Here is a 27,834-nt window from a genome sequence, read left to right on the forward strand (position 1 = left end):
TGGAAATGTGTGTTGATGGGTTGGTTGGTCGGTCGGTCGGTCGGTCGGTTGGTTGGTTGGTCGGTGGGTGGGTTGGTTGGTGGGTTGGTTGGTTGGTTAATTGGTTGGTGGTTTGGTTGGTTGGTGGGTGGATGGGTGGCTGGGTTGGTTGGTTGGTTGGTTGGTTGGTGGTTTGGTTGGTTGGTGGGTGGGTGGGTTGGTTGGTTGGTCAGTGGGTGGGTTGGTTGGTTGGTCGGTTGGTGGGTTGGTGGGTTGGTTGGTTGGTGGGTTGGTGGGTTGGTTGGTTGGTCGATGGGTGGGTTGGTTGGTTGGTCGATGGGTTGGTTGGTGGGTTGGTGGGTTGGTTGGTGGGTTGGTTGGTATGTCGATGGGTGGGTTGGTTGGTTGGTTGGTTGGTGGTTTGGTTGGTTGGTGGGTGGGTGGGTTGGTTGGTTGGTTGGTGGATGGGTGGGTTGGTTGGTTGGTGGGTGGGTGGGTTGGTTGGTTGGTCGATGGGTTGGTGGGTTGGTTGGTTGGTGGATGGGTGGGTTGGTTGGTCGGTGGGTTGGTTGGTCGGTCGGTGGGTTGGTGGGTTGGTTGGTGGGTATATATATATATAATATTATATCATAATCCCAACTTTCTGTCTTGACGCCACCAACACTTTGACCATTATGGCTATTACTGCAACATCTCAACAACTATTAAATTGATGTTGAAAAAAATGTCTTTTTTCTGCTACTTCCCGCTACTTTACTAGATTCAAAACTAATGCCATGCCCATCAATCTTCACTGTACATGTTTTGTGTGTTTTGTGATGGTTTGGAAATAGGAATGTGCTAACATGCTGGTTTGTAAAACCCAACAACCCCCCCAACCCATATGACCACATACTGCATACATGACATTTGTTTTACCCTCAAACATGACCCACGGGAGCGGCTAGAAAAACAAAACTTTCGATTTGCATGAGTTCAACATGTCCTCATAACTTCTTCGGTCTTGCAGGTGAAAGTGTGTTTCTTTGAACCATCCTCTCCCCCTTCCCCCTTCCTGAAGAGGACCTTCTCATGCTTTATACTCACAATACCCACCTTTACTTTCATACTCCTTAACGTCACTTCCACCTTGGCATCCTTCATAGTTACTACAGCCACTAGGTGCGGCTAACTTCACGGTTGCCCATAAGGTTGGAATAATTTTGTTTTCAGACACAATCCGAACACTTAGGGTTCCGTCAGAATCGTCGCCGTTTTTGATTTTTTTTTAGGCTGCAGGCTAAATTTTTATTTTAGGGGAAAACCGTCTCCTAAAACCTGCTAACTTTCCTTCTATGTCACCTACGATATCCAGTGGTTAGAGAGAAATAAGTTATTTAACACAAGCCCTGTTCTTTATTCCTAACTGTAACAACATTGTTTTGTTGCCTAATTGTTGCCTCACAGCAAGAGGGTCGCTGGTTTGACTCCGGCCTACGGCTTTTCTGTGTGGAGTTTGCATGTTCTCCCCGTGTCAGTGTGGGTTCTCACCAGGTACTCCGGCTTCCTCCCACAGTCCAAAAACATGCACTTAAGTTAAATTGGTGACTCTAAATTGCCCGTAGGAGTGAATGAGAGCTTGATTGTCTGTCTCTATGTGTTAGCCCTTTGATAGTCTGAGACCTGTCCAGGGTGTACCCAGCCTCTCGCCCAATGTCAGCTGGGATCGGCTCCAGTCCCCCAAGACCCGAGTGTGGATAAGTGGTTAAGGATAATGAATGAATGAATTAATGTTGCATTGTCACTTGAGCATGATAGCATCATGATATTAGGATTTGGCTGTACTGTAGACTCTTTGTTTTCAAATCACCAATAAATGTGTCATTTGTAGCACTAAAAATACAAACATTTCAGAATTTTCCAAGCACTGCATATTGGATTCAAAGACAGACAATTGAAGGAAACTGGCCTTTCTGTACATAAGTCTGTTTCAGCGGGAAGTAGAAAAGGTATTATGTCACATTAATGTTGATCTATGAGAAAGATGATCTGATAGTACGACTGCAGCATTTATATGAGAATAGAATCAGGTTATTGGTTAAGAACACATAAGAAAGACAGTGTAGGTCGTTGACCACAGCAGACACAGTGCCTTTTTTTTTTGCCAGTCATACAATCAGACAGTAACGTGATTAGGAGGAACTGTGGCACATGACCTGGCCTGGTTAAAGTTTATCTGTAATTATGAAATTAAGTGGCGTATGGATTTTATTCTGCTGGCTAAATTGGAAAACCTCATTTTCTGTTAACGTTTACGTCTCAAGTCTCAGTTCACCTCCCTCTTTCTTTTCCTCTTACACACACACACACACACACACACACACACACACACACACACACACACACACACACAAAGAACAAAAATGAACAAAGAACCTCTGTATTCAATATTTGGGAAATATATACCTATATAAAATGGATTGAGGTAAAAGCAGTCTGATGGAAGCAACATTTTTGTGTCTAAATTCACCATATTGTGTGTCGAACAGAAGCTAAGGGGCTGTTTACATGCTGCAACAATTGGCTCTTTCTTAAAAAAGTTGTGATTCCTTTCAAGTCCAGCAGTGATACATAACATAGTTCCATGAGGGAAGTTATTGCGTAGATATTTGTACCACCTATATGTCATTTAACTCATGGATATTTGGATTTCTGCAAATGGTCCATGTGACATGCTGGGGTAAAGCATAACTCTGTTTACTGATTTGGAAATCAGCCTAATAGGAATGCTGATTGGTTAGTCAGTCCTTATAGGAATCTACTGTCAAAGTGAATGTGTGTGTGTGTGTGTGTGTGTGTGTGTGTCTGTGTGTGTGTGTGTGTATATATATATATATATATATATATATATATGTACTTTTATTTATTTATTGAAAGTTATAACTGTAACTAACTAACTATACTTAAAACAGTTATGATAGATTATTGGTTGACAATATCTGCATGGATATTCATTATAGATATACATTTTTATTAGTAATTAACTTAAGAGACTTAAAATAATAATCAACTTGAATCAAAAAAACAGCTTAAATGAAATTTATATTCATGGATGTAAAATTTCCCTAATAAAATATAGAAGTTGACAATAATACATAGTTTATTTTCTTCTTTTTCCCCCCAAAATAAGTATTAATGCCTAATTAAGGTTGATCCTTCAAAATAAAAGCGCTATCACGTGAAGGAGTAGTGACGGGGCGGGTCTACGCGGCGCCTCAGCCAATCAGCGCCTCTGTTTTGCGCTCAGCCAATCAGCGCCTCTGTTTTGCGGCTTCCCATTCGATGATAAACATTGCGAGCAGAGCGCTGGGCTTCCAGACAGCCCAGGCGCGTCAACGTGACAGAGGCCGTGTTAGCCTCCACTCTCCGTGTTATTATCACTGCTACGGTTGGAAATACTCTCCAGTATTGGGCAGGCACACTATGGTAAAACGTCGCTCCGTCTCAGAAGGAGGAGACGCCGAACCTGCCGCTCTGACATCGACCTCTACCACCGGAAACCCGTTAGCTTTGGCAGCTAACGCAGGCTAGCTAACGTTAGCTGTTACGTACCCTGGTTTTTTCCACGCAGCTGACCTCCACCACAACACAGGAACACAGGGGATACCTTGCTAGGTTGGGGTCGCTACTCTCCCGTGTCTTCTCCCCCCGTGTGGTGCCCCGTGGACGGTTCCCGAATATGATCCATAATGAGTCAAAGAGACACTCTGGTTCATCTGTTTGCTGGAGGGTGAGTGTGTTTCTCATGTCACATAACTAGCTAGCTAGCTAGCTGCACGCTCAGGGCCAATGGTCGTTTTGCTAACCTAAAGCTATACGTGATGTTTGTGTTTGTTTGTTTGTGTGCATGATGTTAGGAATTAGTCGGATGCAAAATGCAAAATAAACTGAAGATTCGTGGTTGCATCATTGTGCCAGATGTCAGCTAATGAATCTTGTCCATGCATGTGCACCCGTAGGAGTTGTGCTCAATGTCACAAGTTACAATGACATTTCAATGGATGAATGAGAGAGATAGATCTCTGTGCAAACAGCCCCAGAATATAGGTGAAACAATAGAAATTTAATAATTATTAGTCTCTTTCTAAGACCATACTTTTATCCTGATTTATCCTGCCTTTGGAGAATTCTGTAATAACTACCAACAATGTGTTTGGATGAAGAATTATAGCAAATATAAAGCATTCTTCTAGTTTTAATAGCCTAAACACAATACGTGTATGCACCAATAAAAGGGACTGTTTACCCCAAAACTAAAAATATATGTTTTCCTTATCTTAGTAGTGCTCTTAATCAGTTTTGATTATTTTGATGTGATTTGCTGAGAGTTGGAGATATAGATAGATGGATAGATAGATAGATAGATATACTTTATTTATCCCAAGCTGGGAAATTACAGAGTAGCAGCAGCATTACACACAGAGACAATGACAACACAATTAAATAAAAAGAACAACCTAGGCATACTTCAAGCAATAAAATATAAAAATACAATAAAAATAAAGTGTCTAAAGAAGGAGTATGTATTAAGAAGTAGAATAGAATTACAGTGCAGAATAAATATGAATATGCAGTATAAAAATGTTGGTGCTATGAAACAAATAAGGTGCAATGAACAGTGTGCATAAAAACACATAAAGTGCATAGACAGTATGTAATGAACCAGACTATTATTTGTTATTGTACAGTGTGATGGCATGTGGCAGGAAAGATTTTTTATATCTGTCCCTATGACTAGATGACTGGTTTGTTGTGGGTCTCCATGCCCGCCAGCTTTGAAATTTTCTACGAAATGCTAAACGTAGCATTATATGTGTGCACTCTCCAAAACAAACAATGACTAAATGTCAGAAATCAGTTTTATTGCCAAGAACGTTTTCACATGCAGTGGATTTGCTGTTGTATAGTGGTGCACCACAAGAACCAGTGGTGGAAAAAGTATTCAGATCCTTTACTTCAGTAAAAGTACTGATACCAAACTGTGAAATTACTCCACTACAAGTAAAAATCATGCATTCAAAACTTACTGAAGTAAAAGTACAAAATGTGAAGTGTCAAAAGTGAAAGTACTCGTTATGCAGAATTAACCTACTCATATTGTTTATATATGTGCTAAATATATTATTAGATTATTACGATGTGTGCGATGCATTTATGTAAGCAGCATTTGCAACATAGGGATTATTTTAACTACTTAATATATTGTTATGATCATGTTTTTTATATTAGATTTTGACCTGAAAAGTAACTAAAGCTGTCAGCTAAATGTAGTGGAGTAAAAAGTACAAGATTTGCCTCAAAATGTAGTAGAGTAGAAGTATAAAGTTACATAAAATGGAAATACTCAAGTAAAGTACAAGTACCTCAAAATTGTACTTAAGTACAGTACTTGAGTAAATGTACTTAATCACATTCCACCACTGAAAAATATAAATGGAGATTAGGGCAAGTACTGCAAGTCAACAACAACAACATACATAGAAAATGAGAAAATATTCCACATGCAAAACTAAAAAAGAAAACTAAACAGTAGAAACAATATGTACACATATGATGTTTAAATGAGGGAAGGAAGCTGTACAAACTTTCCAGGAGTGTACAAATGTAAGACAGAATAATTAATGCAAGTCACTCAGGATAAAGGGATGGATGTTGGTCAGGTCTGAATTAATCTCAGTCTTTTTTGATTGTGATAACATAATTCTTGGTAGATCTCTGCGCAAACAGCCCCAGAATATAGGTGAAACAATAGAAATTGAATAATTATTAGTCTCTTTCTAAGACATTACTTTTATCCTGATTTATCCTGCCTTTGGAGAATTCTGTAATAACTACCAACAATGTGTTTGGATGAAGAATTATAGCAAAGATAAAGCATTCTTCTAGTTTTAATAGCCTGAACACAATAAGCGTATGCACCAATAAAAGGGATTGTTTACCCCAAAACTAAAAATATATATGTTTTCCTTATCTGTAATGCTCTTAATCAGTTTTGATTGTTTTGATGTGATTTGCTGAGCGTTGGAGATATAGATAGATAGATAGATAGATAGATAGATAGATAGATATACTTTATTTATCCCAAGCTGGGAAATTACAGTGTAGCAGCAGCATTACACACAGAGACAATAACAACACAATTAAATAAAAAGAACAACCTAGGCATACTTCAAGCAATAAAATATAAAAATACAATAAAATACAATAAAAGTGTCTAAAGAAGGAGTAGAATAGAATTCCAGTGCAGAATAAATATGAATATACAGTATAAAAATGTTGGTGCTATGAAACAAATAAGGTGCAATGAACAGTGTGCATAAAGAACACATAAAGTGCATAAATCTGCCGTAGAGAAGTCTGCCTTCTCTAAAATGTAATATAACTTTATGGCACTTGTGGTGGTCACAGTGCAAAAAAATACATTTGAAACATCTCTCTGGCCAGTATCTCCAACTCTTAGCAACTCTTCTAAACATCTAGACTGCTAATGGAACTAAAGGGGGGAGGAAAATGTTCAAATGAACCGTCACTATAAGGATAGTCAAAATAAATTTCCATATAAAGCTGTAGCTTTAAAGTTGGCACAAGTGAGATCAAATGTGCCTCCTCATGTATTCATGGTAGTCCTAAGCCAATGTCCTACTTTCTGAGTTTCAGCTGCCCGACTCAGATCAGCCTTACTGCCAAAATCTATGTTGACAGGACTTTGTATTTCTTGTTAGTTGCTGATTGAAAATTAACCTTAACGCCAGATAACAGCTGTCGCTTGTGTTTTTGATATCTTCTACTCTGGCACTGCCCCGCCCAGTGCAGTCCTGGTTGATCGGGTTCAGTAAAATGTAACATATGTTGGTGTTGTTTGTGTTGTTTGTTTATCAGTTTACCTAACATTTGTTTACTGAGCAGAATATTTGTCTAAAATACCTTGGGATAAACTGCTCTGTTGCAGAGTGTTAGTACGGGCCGTCAAGCTAAGCTTGTCTTCAAATATTGGCACATTGTTTTGCAAATTTGTAGATTTAAGTGATTGTTTTACAGTCAGTTGTCAGGCTGAGTTATAAAAAATATGGACAGCTAAAGGCTAGGCAAGTTTATTTGTACAGCACAATTCAACACAAGGTAATTCAAAGTGCTTTACATACACATTAAAAACAGCAAGACACAATTGAAAACAGTAAAAACAGTCAATTAAAACAGGGAAATAGAAATAAAAATATAAATGGGATAAAATAAGATGCAGCAGGATAAAAAAAGAGATAAAATAATAAAAAGCACAAGTCAAACATTGTGTAGTTAAAAAGTAAGGGCAGTAGAGTAGAGCAGATAAGTGTTAAAGTTAAGAGTACGCTTCAGTAAACAATAGTGTTTTCAGTCCTGATTTAAAGGAGCTGACCTCACATCTACAGGTAGATTGTTCCACAGGTGAGGAGCAGAATAACTGAAAGCTTAGTTCTTGTTTTTGGTGAGCTTCGTAGAGAGCTAAAAGAGAAGCATACCATATCTTCAATTATTTTTTATTTTATGAACCAAATTGTTCTAATTGCTATTCTCAAACTATGTATGTAGTTGTTGTGTGAGTCCCATTTGGTTGATTGTTATATGAAAATGTATACATCTGTGATTTGGGAATGTGGTGTGGCACTGAACAGAAGCCTGTTGTTATTCCCCAAGAAACACAAAGCATTCCTGACTGGCTCACTGTTCCCACACTTAAACCATTTCTTGTCTACATGCCAGGGATCTTTAGAATTCCACCAACCACATCATTGGCTAATTTATTTATGCAGGAACATTAACACTTTTCACACCTACGAACATCCTGACGTGGAAGAAGGACACTCGGCGTCAGTCCTGTTCAGTCAGCTGAGACTGATGCTGCTCATGCTGCTACTTTTTCATGGAACCAGCTGCAAAATGCACTAAAACTTAAAGGAACACTCCACCGTTTTTTCATATTAAAACATGTTATTCGGGTAAGTAAGACGAGTTGATACAGACCTCTTGCGTCTCAATGCGTGCGCGCGGCGCCACTTGGCTAGCACTTAGCTTAGCCCAGTTCATTCATTAGGATCCAAACAGATGGACAGTTAGAAGCCACCAAACTCCTCCACGTTTTCCCTATTTAAATACAGCTACACGAGTAGTTAAACAACCAAGTATGGCGCCACAAACTAAAACGTGGCGCTTTTCTAAGCGGATAAAAAGGAGAACTATAATGTATGGCGGAATAGCACTTGGGAGCACTTCGACTCGGCGCAGTAATATCATCACTCCTGAAAAATCTTCTCCCCTCAGGAGTGATGATATTACTGCGCCGAGTCGAAGTGCTCCCAAGTGTAGCTGTATTTAAATAGGGAAAACGTGGAGGAGTTTGGTTGCTTCTAACTGTCCATCTGTTTGGATCCTAATGAATGAACTGGGCTAAGCTAAGTGCTAGCCAAGTGGCGCCGCGCGCCAGGGCGATTGAGTGCACGCATTGAGACGCAAGAGGTCTGTATCAACTCGTCTTACTTACTCGAATAACATGTTTTAATATGAAAAAACGGTGGAGTGTTCCTTTAAGTCCTTACTTCATGATGTTAAAGCTGGCTCTTCTGTCTCTACATGCTTTGTTTGATGATGTTCTGACTGTGACTTAGGGGTGTGCCATATCGTATCGTTCACGATAATATCTGTATATTTTTTTTATGGTTAAAAAAAATGCATATCATGATATTGGCAACATTCCTTCTTCTTGGTGTAGTGGCGTAAGGTTGACACTTACATAACTGAATATACCGAGCTGCCCTCCAAACACACTGCTGCATTATGCCGTTCGTTAGCCACGAGCTAACATTAGCTAACAATTAAAGTTGTTTTAATCACAAAAAGCTACTTACTCTCTGTCGCTAAACACATCCAGCTTTCAAAATAAGAGCACAGTGTGTTAACAGAATCCACCACAGAACTTACAAGAATACTGTCAAAATAAGATGCCTTAAATAAAATATTATATATATTTATTCTCCTATATAAAATGTCATTAAAATATGCCCCCGAAACCCCTAAATGGTAATTTTTATTATTTGCTCATACTCAACAGTCAAGAGTAATTTTTTGGGGGATTTTGCAACTGTTGAGATTTGCACTTCACATTGCATTTTAGATTTTAATTTATTTATACAGACTAAAAAAAAATCATATTTTCTATCTTTTTAAGTATTTTGTAATATTGTCAAGAATATCATTATCGCAAAAATAGCCTGAAATATTGTGATATTACTGTGACTCTATTTTTATGTTCTCTGTTGTTTTTAAATGATTGTCTGTAACTAACTGTGCTGCTGCCTGACTTGGCCAGGACTCTTTTGTAAATGAGATTTTTAATCTCAATAAGACTTTCCTGGTTAAATAAAGGTTAAATAAAAAATGAAATTAAAAAATAAAAGAGACTTTTTGCTATGTCACCTTCACCATTTCCATCTCTGTCTTTCACCAGATGTGGGGGCACGGTAGGAGCCATACTGACGTGTCCGCTGGAAGTCGTGAAGACGCGCCTGCAGTCGTCCTCCATCACTCTCTACGTGTCTGAGGTCCAGCTAAGTACGGTCAATGGGGCCAGCGTGGCCCGCATGTCCCCGCCCGGACCCCTGCACTGCCTCAAGTGGGTACCAACGTTACTCCTTACTGTCACATGGCCGCATGGTGCTATTGATACTCATTTTATACACATTTTCTCTCTTTTATTACTGAAATATATACACTACTGGTCAAAAGTTTTAGAACACACCAACTTTTCCAGAATTTAATTGAAAATGATGCAGTTTAATGTCTCAGTGTACTCTGAAATTAATGCACATTTGCAACATTTAAAATTCTTTATTGAGCATGATAGTGTTTTGAAAGTAAAAAAAAAGATTCAAAATCACATTTTATGTTGGACTAAAGGACTAAAAAAAGACACAAAATGACCAAAAAAAGACACAAAATGACAAAAAAGACACCAAAAGACACAAAATGACTAAAAAAAGACACAAAATGACCAAAAAAAGACACAAAATGACAAAAAAGACACCAAAAGACACAAAATGACAAAAAAAAGACACAAAAATACACAAAATGACAAAAAAAGACACAAAAATACACAAAATGACAAATGAAAATAATTTAAAAATGGACAAAATAGCCCAAGACTCCATAGAGTTAAGTTGTTAACCCATTTCTTGTTCCCTGAAAAAGGCCTACTTGTATAATTCTGAAATGTACATTATTTTCCAGTTTTGGTTAAGCTTACCTTTTTTTATTTACCTCTGGCAGTTCACCACTTACCTTTGGACCCTTTCAAGCTGTTCATTTGACTTGAACTGCTTGAATTTCAATAAAAAACTGGAAAAATTGGGGTGTTCTAAAGCTACTTACACCCTGTCGCTAAACACATGCAGCTTTCAAAATAAGAACACAGTGTATTAAGAGAATCCACCACAGAATTTACAAGAAGACTGTCAAAATAAGATGCCTTAAATAAAACATACAAGAACCTTTATTCTCTTTTACAAAATTTCATTAAAATATGCCCTGGAATTTTTATTATTTGCTCATACTCAAGAGTCAAGAGTAAATCTTTTCTATTTGGCAACTGTTGAGATTTGCACTTCAAACTACATTTTAGATTTTTATTTATTTATACAGACTAAAAAAAAAATCATTTTCTATATCTTTTTAGGTATTTCCTAATATTGTCAAGAAATCATTATCGCAAAAAATGCCTGCAATATCGTGATATTCTTTTAGGGCCATATCGCCCAGCCCTAATATATTATTACATTATTGGCATCAGAACACTGCATTCAAGTTCATGAAAAGTGTAGCACATAGAAAATCCTGGTCACTCATTCATCCTCCTGCTGCTGATTCATCGATTGACTGGTCTTGCTGGTTTGGGAGCTGGGGCCAAACCACATCTCAAATTAGATCAAACAGTCTTCTTACAGTCAGCTCTCAGAAAGGCAACAAGCTGCAGATCAGCAAATATGAACAGGTCTGTTTTACCAGAGAGCATGACTGATTGTTATTATTATTTTTTCTTATAAATTATAGCCATGGAATATTAAAATGCATGTATGCTTTCTGAATTTTCACCTTTAAATAAAATAAATAAATCTGTTTACTTTAAATTTGGATCATTAAAAATAGATACACTCTGTTTAACAAAATAAATCATGTATGGAAATTAAAAATGTTTCTCCTTTTATATATTTTTTTTATTGGAAATTAGCATTCATAAGCATCAGTACAAGACATAACTTATTTCACAGCTGTTTTCCACATTTTTGTTTTTTAAAGGGTACATTAGAACAAAGAACCACAAAAGAAAAATAAATACAAAACAAAACAAAAAACATAGTATTATAATAATAATAATATATAGGGAGGCAAAAAAGCAGAGAAACAGAAACATTAACAATTATGCTAATAATACCAATACATAAATAAACACAGGATGCCAAGTATGCTCATTAAAAAAATTGAAAAAATAAAAAAATATTTAAAAAATAAAAATGTTTCTGTACAAAGATGCATTGATAATTCTTCTTTATCAGAATTTATGGATACATTATACACATTGTTGCCTCAACGTACCCTTTAGTGGTTTGGCTTCCTTCTTCAGCGGGCACCATGTTGTTGTTGTTGTTGTTGTTGTTGTTGTTTGGTCTGGCTGAAGGACTCCTGCCAAGGCCAACCACTACCTGAAACCCAACTCCTCCCCCTTTGGGAAAACTATGTAGCTCAGTCCAAACAGGACATTTTTATTTCAAATCTCACTATTATTCCTTTTGTATCCTTTGAGATTTTCATGTATATTTGATTCCTGAAGACTCCTTTATGGCCGGCCTTGTCCTCCTTTATGACCACGTTAATCAAGTAGCTCTTTGATTTGGGTAGATTGCCAGTTATGATGGTAATGGAAGTTAGATTGGGTCTATAAGGAAGAGAATGACTGGCTTTCTTCTAAAGAGGTCATGTCCTGGCAGCTCCGAGCCTCTGGAAAAACACTGCCACTTCTCAAATTCACTGAACTTGGACACATTTAAATGACCTGCCAGTCACCGGAGCAGTAGACTTGCAGTATAATCCTTACGTAATAGATTTTAGCATATTTTCTGACTGCTGTTCAATACAAAGCTGCAGCCAAAAAGTTAGAAGGCCCACTGGCAGTTTTATGTCTTAAACTGAACTGAACTGATATCAAACATGTATTAGACCACCCTTGCTTTCTTCTTCAAATTCTTCTCATTTCTTGATTATGATTTTGGTTATTATCAAGAAAACCATGTTAAATGTCTAGATATCAGCTCTTAAATTAAACTCTTACCAGCTATTTTAGTTGTTACCATTATATTTGTCCAAACAAATGTCCCTCTAGTTGTACCAGGCATTAAAATGAACAATAAATTGAAGAAAACATAGGTGGTCTAATAAATGTTTACATGACCGTAAATTCTACATTTGGTTCATAGAAAACAACAACGACAACAACTGCAGCATTTTATCAAACTTTCAAAAACAACAAGCTTCACTGCTCTGATTTTTTGAATGAAACATAAAAAAAGCCGAACTTTGCAGCGTTATTTCCACAACTTCCCGACACGATATCCTGAAACACATGGTGCCTATAGATTCCTTAGATCTTCTAGTTTTATATCTATCTCCAGTGTATTTCTAAGAGTGAGCCCGCTACAGCCTCCAGAAAAAAAAATCGTTGAAAATACTGACACTATTTAGTGGCATCATCACTAGATGAAATACCTTGCAAGAAACGGACACAGCACACTTTTATTCTTCTCAAACTCAAAAGTAGATGCCGCCACCACGATCACATTACATTGGGGATATTGTTGCAGCCGTTGGTTTATCTGGAGTGTTCTGCAACACAATACAGTTTCATAACGGCACACTAAAGCCATCCAAGAGGTTTGTTAGGATGGCAACCGGATCTGAGTCACATGATCATCTGTTCCTCTTTCAGAAACTCCAGATACTTCCTGTTCATGACATCAATATTTCTCAAATATGTGTTTTTATTTTTAAGGTATATTCAGGTCATGAAAACTTTCCAAAGCACTTTAAGACTTATTTTAAATTTAATTCTCAGATTCACTCTTATTCAACACGTCAATCTTTAGATCTTCATCCTCCAAGATTTCTGACATGCAGAGGTCAATTTATTGTTCAATTTAGGAACCAAATTATGGATAAATACCTTTTCCCATCTGGCAAAGGACTCCATCTCTGTAAAATGCTTCAAAAGATGTCTGAAAGCTCATTTAACTGCTGTTTTGAAATTCTAGTTCACACACAAATACACTTTTTTAACATGTTCATTTTTGTTTTTAATTGTTCTTGTTATTGTCATTATAACTTGTTGATGTCATACATTTGTTTTTTCTATTATCAGTTTATTACTTTCTAATGAAATTTTAGGTGGAGGCTTTAAATAAATCAGCCCATCTGGGTTTTCTGCCTCTCTCTGCACTTTACATTATATGTTATCTTTGTCATTTTATGTAATTCTAACTGTGCAAATAAAATAAAACCTAAAACCTAAAAAAAACCAAGAGTTAAGACACAACACATTCGGAGCTAATAGGGGTCTCATGATACAATACAGACGCTTTTCTGGAAATAATCATAATCATAGTAGTCATATTTATATAGTCATGGAAAAAAATATTAGACCACCCTTGTTTTCTCCTTGCTTTCTTGTTCATGTAATGTCTGGTACAACTAAAGGTACATTTGTTTGGATAAATATAATGATAACAACAAAAATACCCCATGGTTTTCTTGATGCTGATTTTGGTTATTATCAAGAAAACCATGTTAAATGTCTAGATATCAGCTCTTAAATTAAACTCTTATGAGCTATTTTTGTTATCGTTATATTTGTCCAAACAAATGTCCCTTTAGTTGTACCAGGCATTAAAATGAACAAGAAATGGAAGAAAACAATGGTCTAATAATTTTTTCCATGACTGTATATGTGATATAGAGACTGTGTTAAAATAAGCATATCATCTCATACTGTAGCAGGTCGCTGAATTGAATTAAATGGAGCTTGTTGTGACGAAACTTGAGATTTAAGACACCAGTAAAACAGAATATGCATGATTGTTATAGCTGCAACTGGTTAAACTGGAAAACGTTTCCCTATTCCTTGGACATAGTTTGCGTATGCCACATTTTTGAGAACTTTGTTTTTGCCTTATCTAGATTTATTTGCCACACAAACTTCAAAATCACTAATTATCTAACATAGCCTTAATATTAACAACAATCTCCTTAAAGCTCAATACATCCCACAATAAAAAAAGGGTCAAACAACTGACTGTAGACAATCTTTCTGTTCTAAGATTTCTACCATTTTAGGGCTTTGAATGTAGATTCCTCCTGAAAGTGGAAGGACAGGAAAAAGCATAATGCTGTTAGTGAATGTGATCATCAGATCACATTGCAACTTACACATTTAAATGTGATTTTTAAACATTGGAGGTGAATTAATTACCTATTTTGATGAGCAATCTATCCATTTGAGGGTTTAAAAAAAAACAAAAACACGAAATAAGACATCTTGTGCTTTGGGGAACACTGATTGAAAATTGACTGACATTTTAAAGACCCAACAACTTATTTATTGATTGATTGAGAAATATTCAACATTGAAAATAATGGCTAGTTGATGGCTACTTGATGGTAGCTAGAGGAGCAGTCACAGGGCACCAAAACACTATTAACTTGTAGAAAAAATGTGAATCTGCCAGTAATAACCCTAAAGCAGAGGTGTCAAACTCTGGCCCGTGGGCCAAATTTGGCCCACAGTATAATTATATTTGGCCAGTGAGGAAATACCAAAATATAATACTACAAATCCCAGAATGCTCTGCTGGTGTTTTGGCTTGAACACAGTAGATCAGTGTGGAGCAAACTGAGCAACAGTTAAAGTGTCTTTATGCACTTTTTCTTGCTAGTCCAAGGCTTGAATGGCTGCACATTCATTGAAGGATATTATTATTAGTCATTTGGTTTATTATTGTTATTTTATTCTTACATTTATTTTTAGCCTGTGGAAAAAGATTACTGTTAAATTTAAATTTAAAGAAGGCCGCATATAAAATAAAGGGACATACGATTTTTATTTACATTTTATTTAGGAAATGAATGCCGTTGATGTGTTTGTTTGTTTTATTTGATATTCGATTTTGCATGTTTGCAATATTAAGTTATATCAAGCTTTGCTTGTTCCATTTCGTTTGAACTTGTTTAGGTCCATTTTTTCAATAAATATCAATGTTGGCCCGCGACTTTGTCCAAGTTTTACATTTTGGCCCACTGTGTATTTGAGTTTGACACCCCTGCCCTAAAGCATGCATGTTGCAGATCCTGATGTACTTTTTCTGTGTGTTTTGTCTTCAGGTTGATTCTGGAGAAAGAGGGACCTCGCTCTCTCTTCAGGGGCTTGGGGCCAAACTTGGTGGGCGTGGCACCTTCCAGGTAAGCTGCCTCCTGTCAGCGTCCCTCCTTTAAAAAACATTAACTCTAACTAGTGCTGTCCTCAAGCAAAGAAGTTATTAGTTAACCCACTGGGCCTACTCCATAGTGTCTCTGAGGAGCAGAATTTAACCCATAAGAACCCAGACCCATTAATCCTTAAAGGAAAATTATGGGGGATATACAACAGACCAAGTGGACCACATAGAACATATTTATTAAAAAAATAATAATTAAAAAAATTCTACCCCTAAATGTCAAATATCTGTGATATGACATAAACGTTACTTTGGGCGTTTATGGAAGTTATGTTTATGATATTTCTCATTTAAAAATAATTAAACTGGACACCTTTTCTGCTCACAGAAACACAAATTTGCCTTTTTCTTTGCATCTCTACAACATTTATCAAAATTGTGACAGGGTCGGATTATTTTTTTGTTTATATTTGGTCAAATGTACTTAGATTAGAATTAGAATTGTTAAATGGGTTTGAACTTAGCCTAGTAACAAAAAATACGCTTTTTGAAATTAGCTTCTTTTTCACATTTCTGTTTCCAGTCACACACATATTTTGCAGAAGTCACTTCTTCACTGTCTTGCTGAGGGATTTAATGAGTTAAGGTGAAGCATAAAGCTGAATATGGGAGATTATAGAACATTTAAAGTGTTTGTTACACAGGTGTCACCATGGGTTCTTATGGGTTAATGTTTTTAACAGGCTCTAGTTATTACAAATGATTTATTTTTGGCAAGCTTTTTAAATGACATGTAGAATAAAGTGATTTTGACTAAAATATCAAAATTTTTAGCTTAGTTTTGGTTACTTTTTGAAAGAAAAACAAACAAACTTTCAGAAACTATGATCCATTCAAGCATAGTCAGAAAGTCAGTAAATTCTGACTATAATGAATGTTTTTACCGTTTCTTTCTATGATAAATGACTGATGAGCTTTGAGCATCATTAACATTCTTACTCAGCACTTTTGACAAATGATTGTACAAATGAACCAGACTGCACATTACGGAGCCTTTGGAAGGAAGGAAAGCAGTTGTTTAGACGTTTATGAGCTGTTTAGTTAGTGAAAACAAGAGAATTGGAGAAAACAAATGAAGACGTTTGCTTTTTGTGCTTTGGTGAGTATTGCAATACAATATACTGTGATTTAACTGTTTAACTGCAATTTTTAGCTTAGTTTTGGTTACTTTTTGAAAGAAAAACAAACGAAAACTTTCAGAAACTATGAACTATTCAAGCATAGTCAGAAAGTCAGTAAATTCTGACTATAATGAATGTTTTTACCGTTTCTTTCTATGATAAATGGTGTATTTTTGGCGATCTTCAAAAGGAAGCATACGTTCAGATTATGCATTAATTGACAGTAATAGTTGGTCTTTGACTAAATATTCCACTGGGCCTACTTCATAGTGTCTCTGAGGAGCAGAATTTAATGTTTTTAACAGGCTCTAGTTATTACAAATGATTTATTTTTGGCAAGCTTTTTAAATTATTTCAAATATGCAACAACAATACAGTAATAATAATGCATCAACAGGAGTCAGCCCTAGTGACTCCTGCACTGATGAGGCCGCCAAGCACTCTATAAAAATGCCACAACATATTTGAAAAGGGTGGGAAGAAGTAAAAACTTGTTCAATCCCAGCCCACTTCTTTAAACAATATTAACAGGTCAGAAATCAAAATCGAAACTCCCCTTCAAAAGGAAGCATACGTTCAGATTATGCATTAATTGACAGTAATAGTTGGTCTTTGACTAAATATTCCGTGGAATTGTAAATCTGACACATTGTGTCTCCGTGGTCATTATCCCTCTGCAGATAAAATGTTTAGAACTAAAAGCATCTTTCCCTTGTTTATTGACTCAGCCTCAGGCCACGGTTAGTCCTGTTAGTCCTGTTCGGATCATCATCAACTAAGAACAGGCCTTAAAATAGAAAAGTCATAGTTTAAAAGTGGCTAGTTAACCCGTTGAGGCCTGAAACGCCTGTAAAACCTCTGGGCGATTTTAAAATCAGCCCCTAAAACCTGAAGTTTTTCTGGAAATTCAACAGAAGTGTCAACTCTTCTACTAAATAATAGATTTTTTTCAGCCTCTGTAGCAGATAGAAATGAAATTCAAAAAGTATTTGAGAGCTTATACAAATACTACAAAACGACGTATCCGCTTTCCAGGCTTCAATGGGTTAATAGAGGTGTGACTCAGCATATTGGCTCCATGATACGATTTTATCCCCATACTTGAGTCACGATACCATATTATCGCAATTTTAAGCATTTTGCGGTGAAATGGTGAGCATTGTGATACAATATATATTGCGATTTAACTGTTTAACTGCATTTTGTGTCCACAAAATTAAATTCAATCAAGAATTGTTTTGTCCAATAAGATAAAATTCTCAGTCTATTCATCTCACTTCAGTCTTTTTATTCCTCCACAATGAGAGTCAAACCCACAGACTGACCAACAAAGTATTCAGTCAAACTGAACGGATCTTGCCAGAATACTCTGTGTGGTTATGAGACATTTAACTCCTAAAATGATCCGTTTGCTCTGCTGCTTTGAAACTTAACTGTGTTTTTTTCTGTGGTAGCTGCTTCAGTCCCATTTAATGTGCACACACATTGTCTCAGCACTATTTCGAGGTGAGTTGTTGACTCATGGGCTGTTTTTCAGGCTCCAAGAAACAACCAGTGGTGTTATATAACCAGCTCCGGCTCTTTGAGGTAACATGGTGACAGACATTAGGGATACAGGTTCATTTAGCTCTCATTCATCTTCCTGGCTCTTCACTGTAACACGGCAGCAACACAAGCTCTGGCAAAACTTCTTGGAAATAATGTAAGTGAGTCCAGTTAGATAATAACAGTCCTGATCATTAATCAGCCTCAGCAGGAATGATGGAGCGAAGAGGCTAATATGGCTAATGGCAGTGAACAGCTGTGCGAGTGAGTGTTTTGTTAGAATCTTTCTTCCATGAACGGATGCTGATGCAGTGGAGGTGAAGTCTACTGAGCTGTGACGCACATTTAAAGATGAACGCACACACAAACAATGACTGATGAGCTTTGAGCATCATTAACATTCTTACTCAGCACTTTGGACAAATGATTGTACAAATGAACCAGACCTGTACATTATGGTGCCTTTTATTTGGAAGGAAGGAAAGCAGTTGTGTTTAGACGTGAGCTTTATAGTCCGGCGGCTCAGCTAAATAAAGGGGACACGCTGGACAAAAGAACCAATTTTTTTCCACGTGTTCTCTATCACCATAGGTTTACATTTATGGTAGGAGCCACTTCATCAAGATGGCACCCATATAAAGTCTATGAGAACCAATACATCTTCCAAGCCACTCAGAAGGTCAATCTTGGTGTCAAAAAATACATTTTCTGGGTCCAGGAATCATTTAAAGCTGTTGAGAATATCACTAGATGATTATTTGATCAAATAGATATGTTCATTTTCACCCAGACTGGTAGGGAACTCGCCTTCGCCCAACTAGGGACGGGAGTTGAAAATTGGCTGAAGCTATATCTCTGTATGCAGCACATCAGATGCATGTCCTGTATCTATGCTAACTGCATTGTCCCAATCAAATAAATTAAATAAAAAAATTAGGCTGAACCTGACATGGGGACAGTGTTTGATGGAGTGTGATGAATAAGAGGCACACAGTTACAGCTCCACTAATTATATTTACACTAAAACAACCAGAACATGGCATGTATAACTTGTTTTGCCGTGTACTGTTGTAACACATACTCACCTTTTTGTGTGTTTTTACTCCCAACAGAGCGATCTACTTTGCTGCTTACTCCACTGCCAAAGAGAAACTGAACGGTGTGTTGGAACCTGACTCCACTCAGGTGCACATGGCGTCAGCTGGGATGGCAGGTAACTAAATATGAGAGGTAACACCGCAATGCAGCACTCTTAAAACAGCTCTAATATGTTCAAAGATTGGACTAAAATACAGGTTATTGTTATTGTTAAAAAGATCCCCATTAGCTGTCACCAAAAGTGGGAGGAGCTAGTCTTCCTGGGGTCCACAAGACAAAACAAAAATCACTTAACAATTAAACATTGTAGACATTATTATATACGTCATCAGAAATCATTCCGAATAAGTTATTACATTCATATCTATTACATGAATTCTCACTTTCATACAGTAAATATGTTAATTCACTACTCACAAATTTAAATAGTGCATTCTCAAGTAATAATTAAAAGATACTTTACTATTCAGTTCACGTACACTACTGGTCAAAAGTTTTAGAACACACCAACTTTTCCAGAATTTAATTGAAAATGATGCAGTTTAATGTCTCAGTGTACTCTGAAATGAATGCACATTTGCAACATTTAAAATTCTTTATTGATTGAGCATGATAGTGTTTTGAAAGTAAAAAAAAAAAGATTCAAAATCACATTTTATGTTGGACTAAAGGACTAAAAAAAGACACAAAATAACCAAAAAAAGACACAAAATGACAAAAAAAGACACAAAATAACTAAAAAAAAGACACAAAATGACAAAAAAAGACACAAAATGACAAAAAAGACACTAAAAGACACAAAATGACTTACAAAGACATGAAAAGAATTCAAAAATGGACAAAATAGCCCAAGACTCCATAGAGTTAAGTTGTTAACCCATTTCTTGTTCCCTGAAAAAGGCCTACTTGTATAATTCTGAAATGTACATTATTTTCCAGTTTTGGTTAAGCTTACCTTTTTTTATTTACCTCTGGCAGTTCACCACTTACCTTTGGACCCTTTCAAGCTGTTCATTTGACTTGAACTGCTTGAATTTCAATAAAAAACTGGAAAAATTGGGCTGTTCTAAAACTTTTGACCGGTAGTGTATATTCAGGTCGTCTCCTCTCTGAATCAGCGGTTACTATGTGGCTCAGTAGGCCAGCGACAGCTTGTGTGTGTGTGTGTGTGTGTGTGTGTGTGTGTGTGGATAGTATATTGAGGAATCTGACAGGTCCATGGTGTTGCTACTTCTGGCGCTATGACTCAGGCTTTTCAACAAGTCGGTCAAGGTCAGCTCTGTCAGTACACATCTTCTCCAGACAGACTGACTGAGCTGAACCGACAGGTGGAGATTATTCTGGTCTGTGATACTCGACACCTTCAGGTTAAAGCTCCTGCTGCAACGCACAAACAATGGAGGTCTGCTGGTAGACGGATGACCCCGGGGCTGTAACTGGGACACGCAGATATTAGTTTATTTAAGCCTTACCAGGCCACTTTCTTACAGCAAAAAATATTCTTATAACTCCTAAATAGGGATGGGCGTTTGGAGGAAACCTGCCAACTTCATTTCATTTTTTCATTTTATTAATTCTTCTTTTCGAACCGAAAAAAATAAACAACATAGACTACAACAGCGTAGGCTAGATCAGTAGTTCTCAACCTTTTTGAGTTGCGACCCCCAATTTAACATGCATGTTGTCCGTGACCCCCTCTCACCAAACAGAATCTCACACGCACAGTTCAGATCACCCAAAAAAAAAAAAACGACCAAAAAAAGTAAACAAAATGACCAGAAAAGACACAAAATTACCCAAAAAAGACACAAAATGACCCAAAAAAGACACAAAATGACAAAAAAAGACACAAAATGACCCAAAAAAGACACAAAATAACCCAAAAAAGAAAAAAAAAATACCACAAAAGACACAAAATGACCAGAAAAAGAAACAAAATAACCCCCCCCCCCCCCAAAAAAAAGAAAAAAAGGCACAAAATGACCAAAAAAAGGAAAGAAAATGACCAAAAACGACACAAATTGACCGCAAAATGACCAGAAAATACACAAAACGACTAAAAAAAGATACAAAATGACTAACAAAACCCACAAAATGACCAAAAAGACTAAAACACATTAATTATGTGTTGAATCCCATCAGCAGATGATGGTGAAATAGGGTGTAAAATGGTAGCATGCCGATCATTTTTGCAGCAGCAGCCTGTGTCTGTTTCAGGCTTTAACTCCACTATAGCTCCTCTCTTGCAAGGCCATGAGACCCCCGCACCACCAGGGGTCTCTAGCTGCTGCTGTGAGGAGTTACTGGGGTCTGCGTGAGTACTCACCACAGATCTGTTCATCTTTTATATCTGGTTCTTCTCTCTCTCGCTCTCCAATCTCTATCCTCTGCTTCCTTACATCTAGGTCACTGGATAAGAATCACTCCTTGTTGTTGTTGTTAATTTTTTATGGCATTCAATTGCTCCCAGACTAGCACACATTGTGCCTTATTTGGACTTTGTTAAAAGAACATTGTTTAAACTTTACCAACATGAATGCAGTGTTAATTATTCCAATGGCAGCTTGACAATATTGGGGTTTTTTTTAGATTTGGACAAAATGTAATCTTGTTTTTGTTTTTCCTCCACAGGTTTTACAGCCATCACAGCAACCAATCCTATATGGCTCATAAAGACCCGCCTCCAGCTGGACGCCAGGTAAACATGACCCCAGGGTGTTCAATTCCCAAGAGAAGGACTGGCCCTTTTTGATTTGAACAAACACTCTTTTATGCATTTTTTAACAGCCGTCTAAATCATTTTATGTGTAATTCACTCCTCCTCCTGTCCCCCTGGTTCACTGGGGTGTGTTCCAACTTTCTGCAAATTTCGGCAAGTTTCTTGTTAATCATCAGCCTTATTAAACTGTAAACATTAAAACATTAAAATGTTCTGAAGCCTAATAAAGCCCCAATTTGTAGGATTTAAATATTTATGACCATACAGACTCCTAGTACTGTATAAAAAAGATGTTTTCTATGAACCAAATGTAGAATTTACAGTCATGGAAACATTTATTAGACCACCTATGTTTTCTTCAATTTATTGTTCATTTTAATGCCTCGTACAACTAATATTATAACAAATATAATGGTAACAACTAAAATAGCTGATAAGAGTTTAATTTAAGAGCTGATATCTAGACATTTTCCATGGTTTTCTTGATAATCAAACTCATAATCAAGAAAATGAGAAGAATTTGAAGAAGAAAACGAGTGGTCTAATAATAGTTTCCATGACTGAATATAATGTTGGAATGTGTGTACGATTCTTAAACGATGACGTCAGGTTCCTATTTTTCCTGTTTGCCTTTCAGTTCTTACTTAAAACCTGCACATTATCTCTAGATGAACTCAAAGAGCCACAGCACACTGAGCACACCTACCTCATAGGATCCTGAGCTTATTTATTTAATCCCTTTTAAAGGCAGTGCTGCATGTTTGCACTCTGCTACAAACAGCAGCAGCGTGGTGACGTGGTGAGCACCTGTTCTCGCTTAATGCTTCATGTTTGGTGTTTATTTATTAGAGGTGGGGGAAAAATCGATACAGCATAGTATCGCCATATTTTGCGTGGCGATATTACCTAATTTTCCGCACTATAAGCCGCAGCAGCTAAATTGAATGATGTGTACATAAATAAGCCGCACTGGACTATAAGCCGCAGGTGTTTTAATGTTTAATCACCATATGTAAGGGTTGGTGCACAGAGAGGATTGTGGGGAAAGAGATGGCTGCTTGAGGAAGCTTCTTTTACAGCCAGATTGACTGTCTTTAACTTAAAAGCTGCATCATATGCATTTCTACCTTTGTTTTCCATAATGACGGTTTGTGCATGAAAACTTCCTTTGCACAAACGATCTCGCTCTCGTTCTGTCTCTCGTTCTGTCTCTCGTTCTGTCTCTCGTTCTGTCTCTCGGTCTGTCTCTCGGTCTGTCTCTCGTCCTGTCTCTCGGTCTGTCTCTCGTCCTGTCTCTCGTTCTGTCTCTGGTTCTGTCTCTCGTTCTGTCTCTCGTTCTGTCTCTCGTACCACTCTCGGTTTCACTTTTACTTTAGCGCGCTACCTGTTTCACTCTTTTCCGGCGCCCTGCCAGATTGTCTCGGGGTCCTTCGTCTGCCGCTGATTACGGCACGGCGACTCCGACAAACTAAGTAGCTATCGACACAAATACACACAGACAAGTGAAAAATATCTTAAAAGTATCTGAAGGACCCCGAGCCGATCTGGTACCTTCACCTGCCTCCAGCTTCTCCTGCTGGAGCCCTCCGCTCCTGGCGGACCGGTCATAGAGCCCAGAGAGTTAAAGTTGGTGGACTGTAACCTGTAACATCCATAGATTTAGGAGGTAACCTAGTGGCCGTTAGCTGTAAAAATCCATAGATTAGCCGCACCGTTATATAAGCCGCAGAATCGAAAAATGGGGAAAAAGGCGCGGCTTATAGTCCGAAAATTACGGTATATCCATTCGTGGTATGAAGTATCGATATAGTATCCGGAGGCTGTAGCAGGCTCAAAGTTCGACTTTTTTTATGTTTCATTCCAAAAAAATTGAGAGCAGTGAAGCTTAACGATGAGGAAAGTTTGATAAAAATGCTGCAGTTGTTGTCGTCCCTACATGTCTGATATCTCGTGTCTGACCAGGAACCGAGGCGAGCGGAGGATGAGTGCGTTCGAGTGCGTGCGGCGAGTTTACCAGACGGACGGCCTGCGAGGTTTCTACAGAGGCATGTCGGCCTCCTACGCTGGCATCTCAGAGACTGTGATCCACTTTGTGATCTATGAAAACATCAAACGGCGCCTCCAGGAGGCCAAGGCGCCGCCCAACATGGACGAGGAGGAGGACACGTCCAAAGACGCTTCAGACTTTATTGGGATGATGCTCGCTGCTGCCACCTCCAAGACCTGCGCCACAACCATCGCTTATCCTCACGGTGAGAATCTGATCACTAGCTTAAAAAGTTACTCTGATGTCCTTACAGGTCAGAAGTCTCCAGTTCATTTTTAACTAACTTCAGTCCTGATCATAACTGCAAAATATTCATTTATCTTCTAATTTTAACCCTTTAAAATAAAACACAACACCCCTTTATATTTATATATATATATACACTACCGGTCAAAAGTTTTAGAACACCCCAATTTTTCCAGTTTTTTATTGAAATTCAAGCAGTTCAAGTCAAATGAACAGCTTGAAAGGGTCCAAAGGTAAGTGGTGAACTGCCAGAGGTAAATAAAAAAAGGTAAGCTTAACCAAAACTGGAAAATAATGTACATTTCAGAATTATACAAGTAGGCCTTTTTCAGGGAACAAGAAATGGGTTAACAACTTAACTCTATGGAGTCTTGGGCTATTTTGTCCATTTTTGAATTCTTTTCATGTCTTTGTAAGTCATTTTGTGTCTTTTTTTGGTCATTTTGTGTCTTTTTTTAGTCCTTTAGTCCAACATAAAATGTGATTTTGAATCTTTTTTTTACTTTCAAAACACTATCATGCTCAATAAAGAATTTTAAATGTTGCAAATGTGCATTAATTTCAGAGTACACTGAGACATTAAACTGCATCATTTTCAATTAAATTCTGGAAAAGTTGGTGTGTTCTAAAACTTTTGACCAGTAGTGTAGATATATATATATATATATATATATATATATATATATATATATATATATATATATATATATAGTGGATGAATAGCAATTGTAGATGACTAACGCTGTTTCAACATTCTGTGGATGTTTTTCTTTATGTATTCATTTATTTTTATTTTAGGTGCAGTGTCAGATTTAAGAAGAAAAACTCTCCCCTAAAACTTAAAGTTACTAAAGATAAAAAAAACATTATTATTATTATTATTATTATTATTTTTATTATTATTATAGACTCATTATAGGAGCTGAGTTTTAACTTAAAAAATATCCAAATGTCCCGAGTGAGTCCCAAAAGTTAACCCTTCCCCTTCTTGTCTACTCCACAGAGGTGATCCGCACCAGGCTACGTGAGGAGGGCACCAAGTACAAGTCCTTCTTCCAGACTCTGACCACGGTGCCCAAAGAGGAGGGCTACCGCGCCCTCTACCGCGGCCTCACCACCCACCTGGTCCGACAGATCCCCAACACCGCCATCATGATGTGCACCTACGAGCTGGTGGTCTACCTCCTGAACGGTTAAAGCCTCCCCGAGACCCCCTCTCCTCACGCAGATCCTGTATGTCCCCCTGCCCCCCGTCTGTCCGGACACGGAGAAAGAAAAGAGAGCCGACTGCTCACACCAGCCAGCACAACAAGCTGCTGCCAGGAGAGGAGCGAGCCAACGCCGTGACCTTTGCTCTGAGTGGCACGAGCTGGTTGTTAAAAATAAGTTGGTGGTTTTGTTTTGTAACCAGAAGGGTCTGGCACAGGGCGGAGGGTCCAGGAGGTCCTCATTGGTTTGGGGATCTGGGTTTAGCAGCGGCAAAGAAATAGTTGCCCCCTATTTTTGATTTTTAATTCCATCTTTTTCTCCCTTCGGTTGTGTACGTTGCTTTTGGAAGTGCTGAAGAAAGCCTTCCGGTATATTCTGCCTCTAACAATACTAATAATCAAAGACAGGTACAGTAATTCAATCCTTACTACGTAGCCGATATAAATAAGACCCTCCAGCAGCTGTCCTGCTGATGATTAATGATTTTATTGGTATCATGCAGGATTCCCTGCAGCCTGCAGAGTAACACTAGAGGACCAGAATGAGCTGCCAGACTAGGGGGAGGGGCTCTCAAGTTCAGTTTTGAATGCTTGAAGCAAGGATGAACAGAAAAACAGGTGGAGGTGTGGAGAGAGAGATGTGTGCCTTGTGTCAAAATGTAGACTGACATGCACAATGGCTGCAGGAGGAGGCGGAGCCTGGCTCACCTGTCACAGGTTAGAGAGTCGTACACTGGTGTTTATTACAGGTGTCCTCAATGAATCATTAGACAAACTGATCCTAAAGTGGTCGGCACCCGTAATACAGGAATGTAAACGCATCAACAGCTCCTTACACTAAATACCTACACGGTTAATATAACTTATTCCAAGTGACCTGTAGAAGACTAATCACTCAGATTAAATGGAGGGTATAAACAGGTATAATCACCATTATAACTGAGATGTAAATGATCATAATAATATTATTAATAAATAAACAATGAAGGCAAGGAAATAAAACCCTGACCCCATGTCAAGAATTACAAATAAATAACAAAGTTTAACAGGTTGAACTATAGAGATAGATTAAAGAGATGTAACAGGCAGAGATAATGTGATTGTTTCTGCCCAGAAACAGTGAGTGCATTGTTGTTGGATTTGTATGGAAACCCTGAGAGAAAACAAATATCTAAATCATTTAGTAAATCTGATAAAAATTGTTTTTGTCATGTTTTTATGACTTAAAATCAGTTTGTTTGGATCATTTTTGTTGTAATGCTGGTTTTGACCACAAGAGGCCCCTCTTCCCCACTTTTCAAAACAGGACTAAAAGCATTCATGTTTTCTTCTTGGTAAGTTTAAATTTCTTTGTGCACTTTAAACAAAATGCATTGGTGCCTCTTGTGGCCAAGTTAGGTATTACAACAACAAAGACAATTATAAAAAAATAAATAAAAGACCTTTTTTCACCTGTTTTCACAGACGGAAAAATCCTTCCAAAATGAGTTTCACAAAAATAAACACTTAGAAAAGATTTTGACTGTTTCACATATGAAAAAAAATATTTTTTTTGTTGAAAATTCAGACAAATTATTCTGGCAAAACTTTTTTACCACCTGTTTCAAAGATTGGGGGGGAAAAGCAACTTCAAAAAAGTAAATTCATTGGTTATCTTTAACCACTTATCTGAATTTGGGTCATAAACACTGAAGAGAAGATTATTCAGATCAGATTTTTTAATGTTTTTTTCAGGGCTTCCATACAGGAATGTAAATAAACAGCAGGAATAACTTTACTGAAGACGAGGAAGTAAAACGGCCCCATGTTGTGAACTAAAAATACATTTTTAACAAATTATAATATTGATGTAGATATAAAAAGGCTTACATAACATGATTGTGTTGCATTTTTCTGCCCACAAAATGTCAAAATGCAAACATTTTGTTTCACATGTTAGTTGTTACCTTCGCTCAAACAACAGTGTTGTTCCTGTCGCACTTTTCAAACACCTTTTCTCTAGAAATCCTCATCTCATTTCCTCTCAGTTGGAGACTCCAGGCTCGTTTTACAGGCGAGGACAATCCTCCTGAGTTTACTCTGGAAAAACTTTGTACAGTTGAGCCAGTAAGTGGAGGAAGTGGGCAGGAATCTGCCCTTCATAAGCGCACATTAATTTAATGCAGACCAGTTTAAGAAAGAGAACGGTACCTTTCTGTTGTTGATTCCTTCTCCCTGTTATTCATGTTTTAATTGAACGGCATTACAACTAGTCAGGCGGCTTAGCTGA

The 27,834-nt window shown here is 37.5% G+C and overlaps 1 protein-coding gene across 1 annotated transcript; it reads left to right on the forward strand.

The window, feature by feature from the left end:
- Window positions 1–3,324: 3,324 nt before the first annotated feature.
- On the forward strand, window positions 3,325–27,010 carry LOC131970608 (solute carrier family 25 member 36-A). The gene is made up of 7 exons (XM_059332040.1): window positions 3,325–3,748; window positions 9,497–9,661; window positions 15,469–15,546; window positions 19,360–19,460; window positions 21,977–22,043; window positions 24,027–24,316; window positions 25,361–27,010. Exons 1-7 carry the CDS (start codon window positions 3,708–3,710, stop codon window positions 25,552–25,554), a joined length of 936 nt encoding a protein of 311 aa, XP_059188023.1. The 5' UTR covers window positions 3,325–3,707; the 3' UTR covers window positions 25,555–27,010.
- Window positions 27,011–27,834: the final 824 nt, after the last annotated feature.

Source organism: Centropristis striata, chromosome 4, assembly GCF_030273125.1.
Source record: "Centropristis striata isolate RG_2023a ecotype Rhode Island chromosome 4, C.striata_1.0, whole genome shotgun sequence".
Taxonomy (NCBI): Eukaryota; Metazoa; Chordata; class Actinopteri; order Perciformes; family Serranidae; genus Centropristis; species Centropristis striata.

Bases quoted from the DNA above. Each gene is read 5' to 3' on its own strand.
- LOC131970608 (XM_059332040.1), top strand. From the start codon at position 3,708: ATGAGTCAAAGAGACACTCTGGTTCATCTGTTTGCTGGAGG. The intron at 3,749-9,496 runs GTGAGTGTGTTT...GTCTTTCACCAG, and splicing joins GTTCATCTGTTTGCTGGAGG to ATGTGGGGGCACGGTAGGAG. The intron at 19,461-21,976 runs GTAACTAAATAT...TTTCCTCCACAG, and splicing joins GGCGTCAGCTGGGATGGCAG to GTTTTACAGCCATCACAGCA.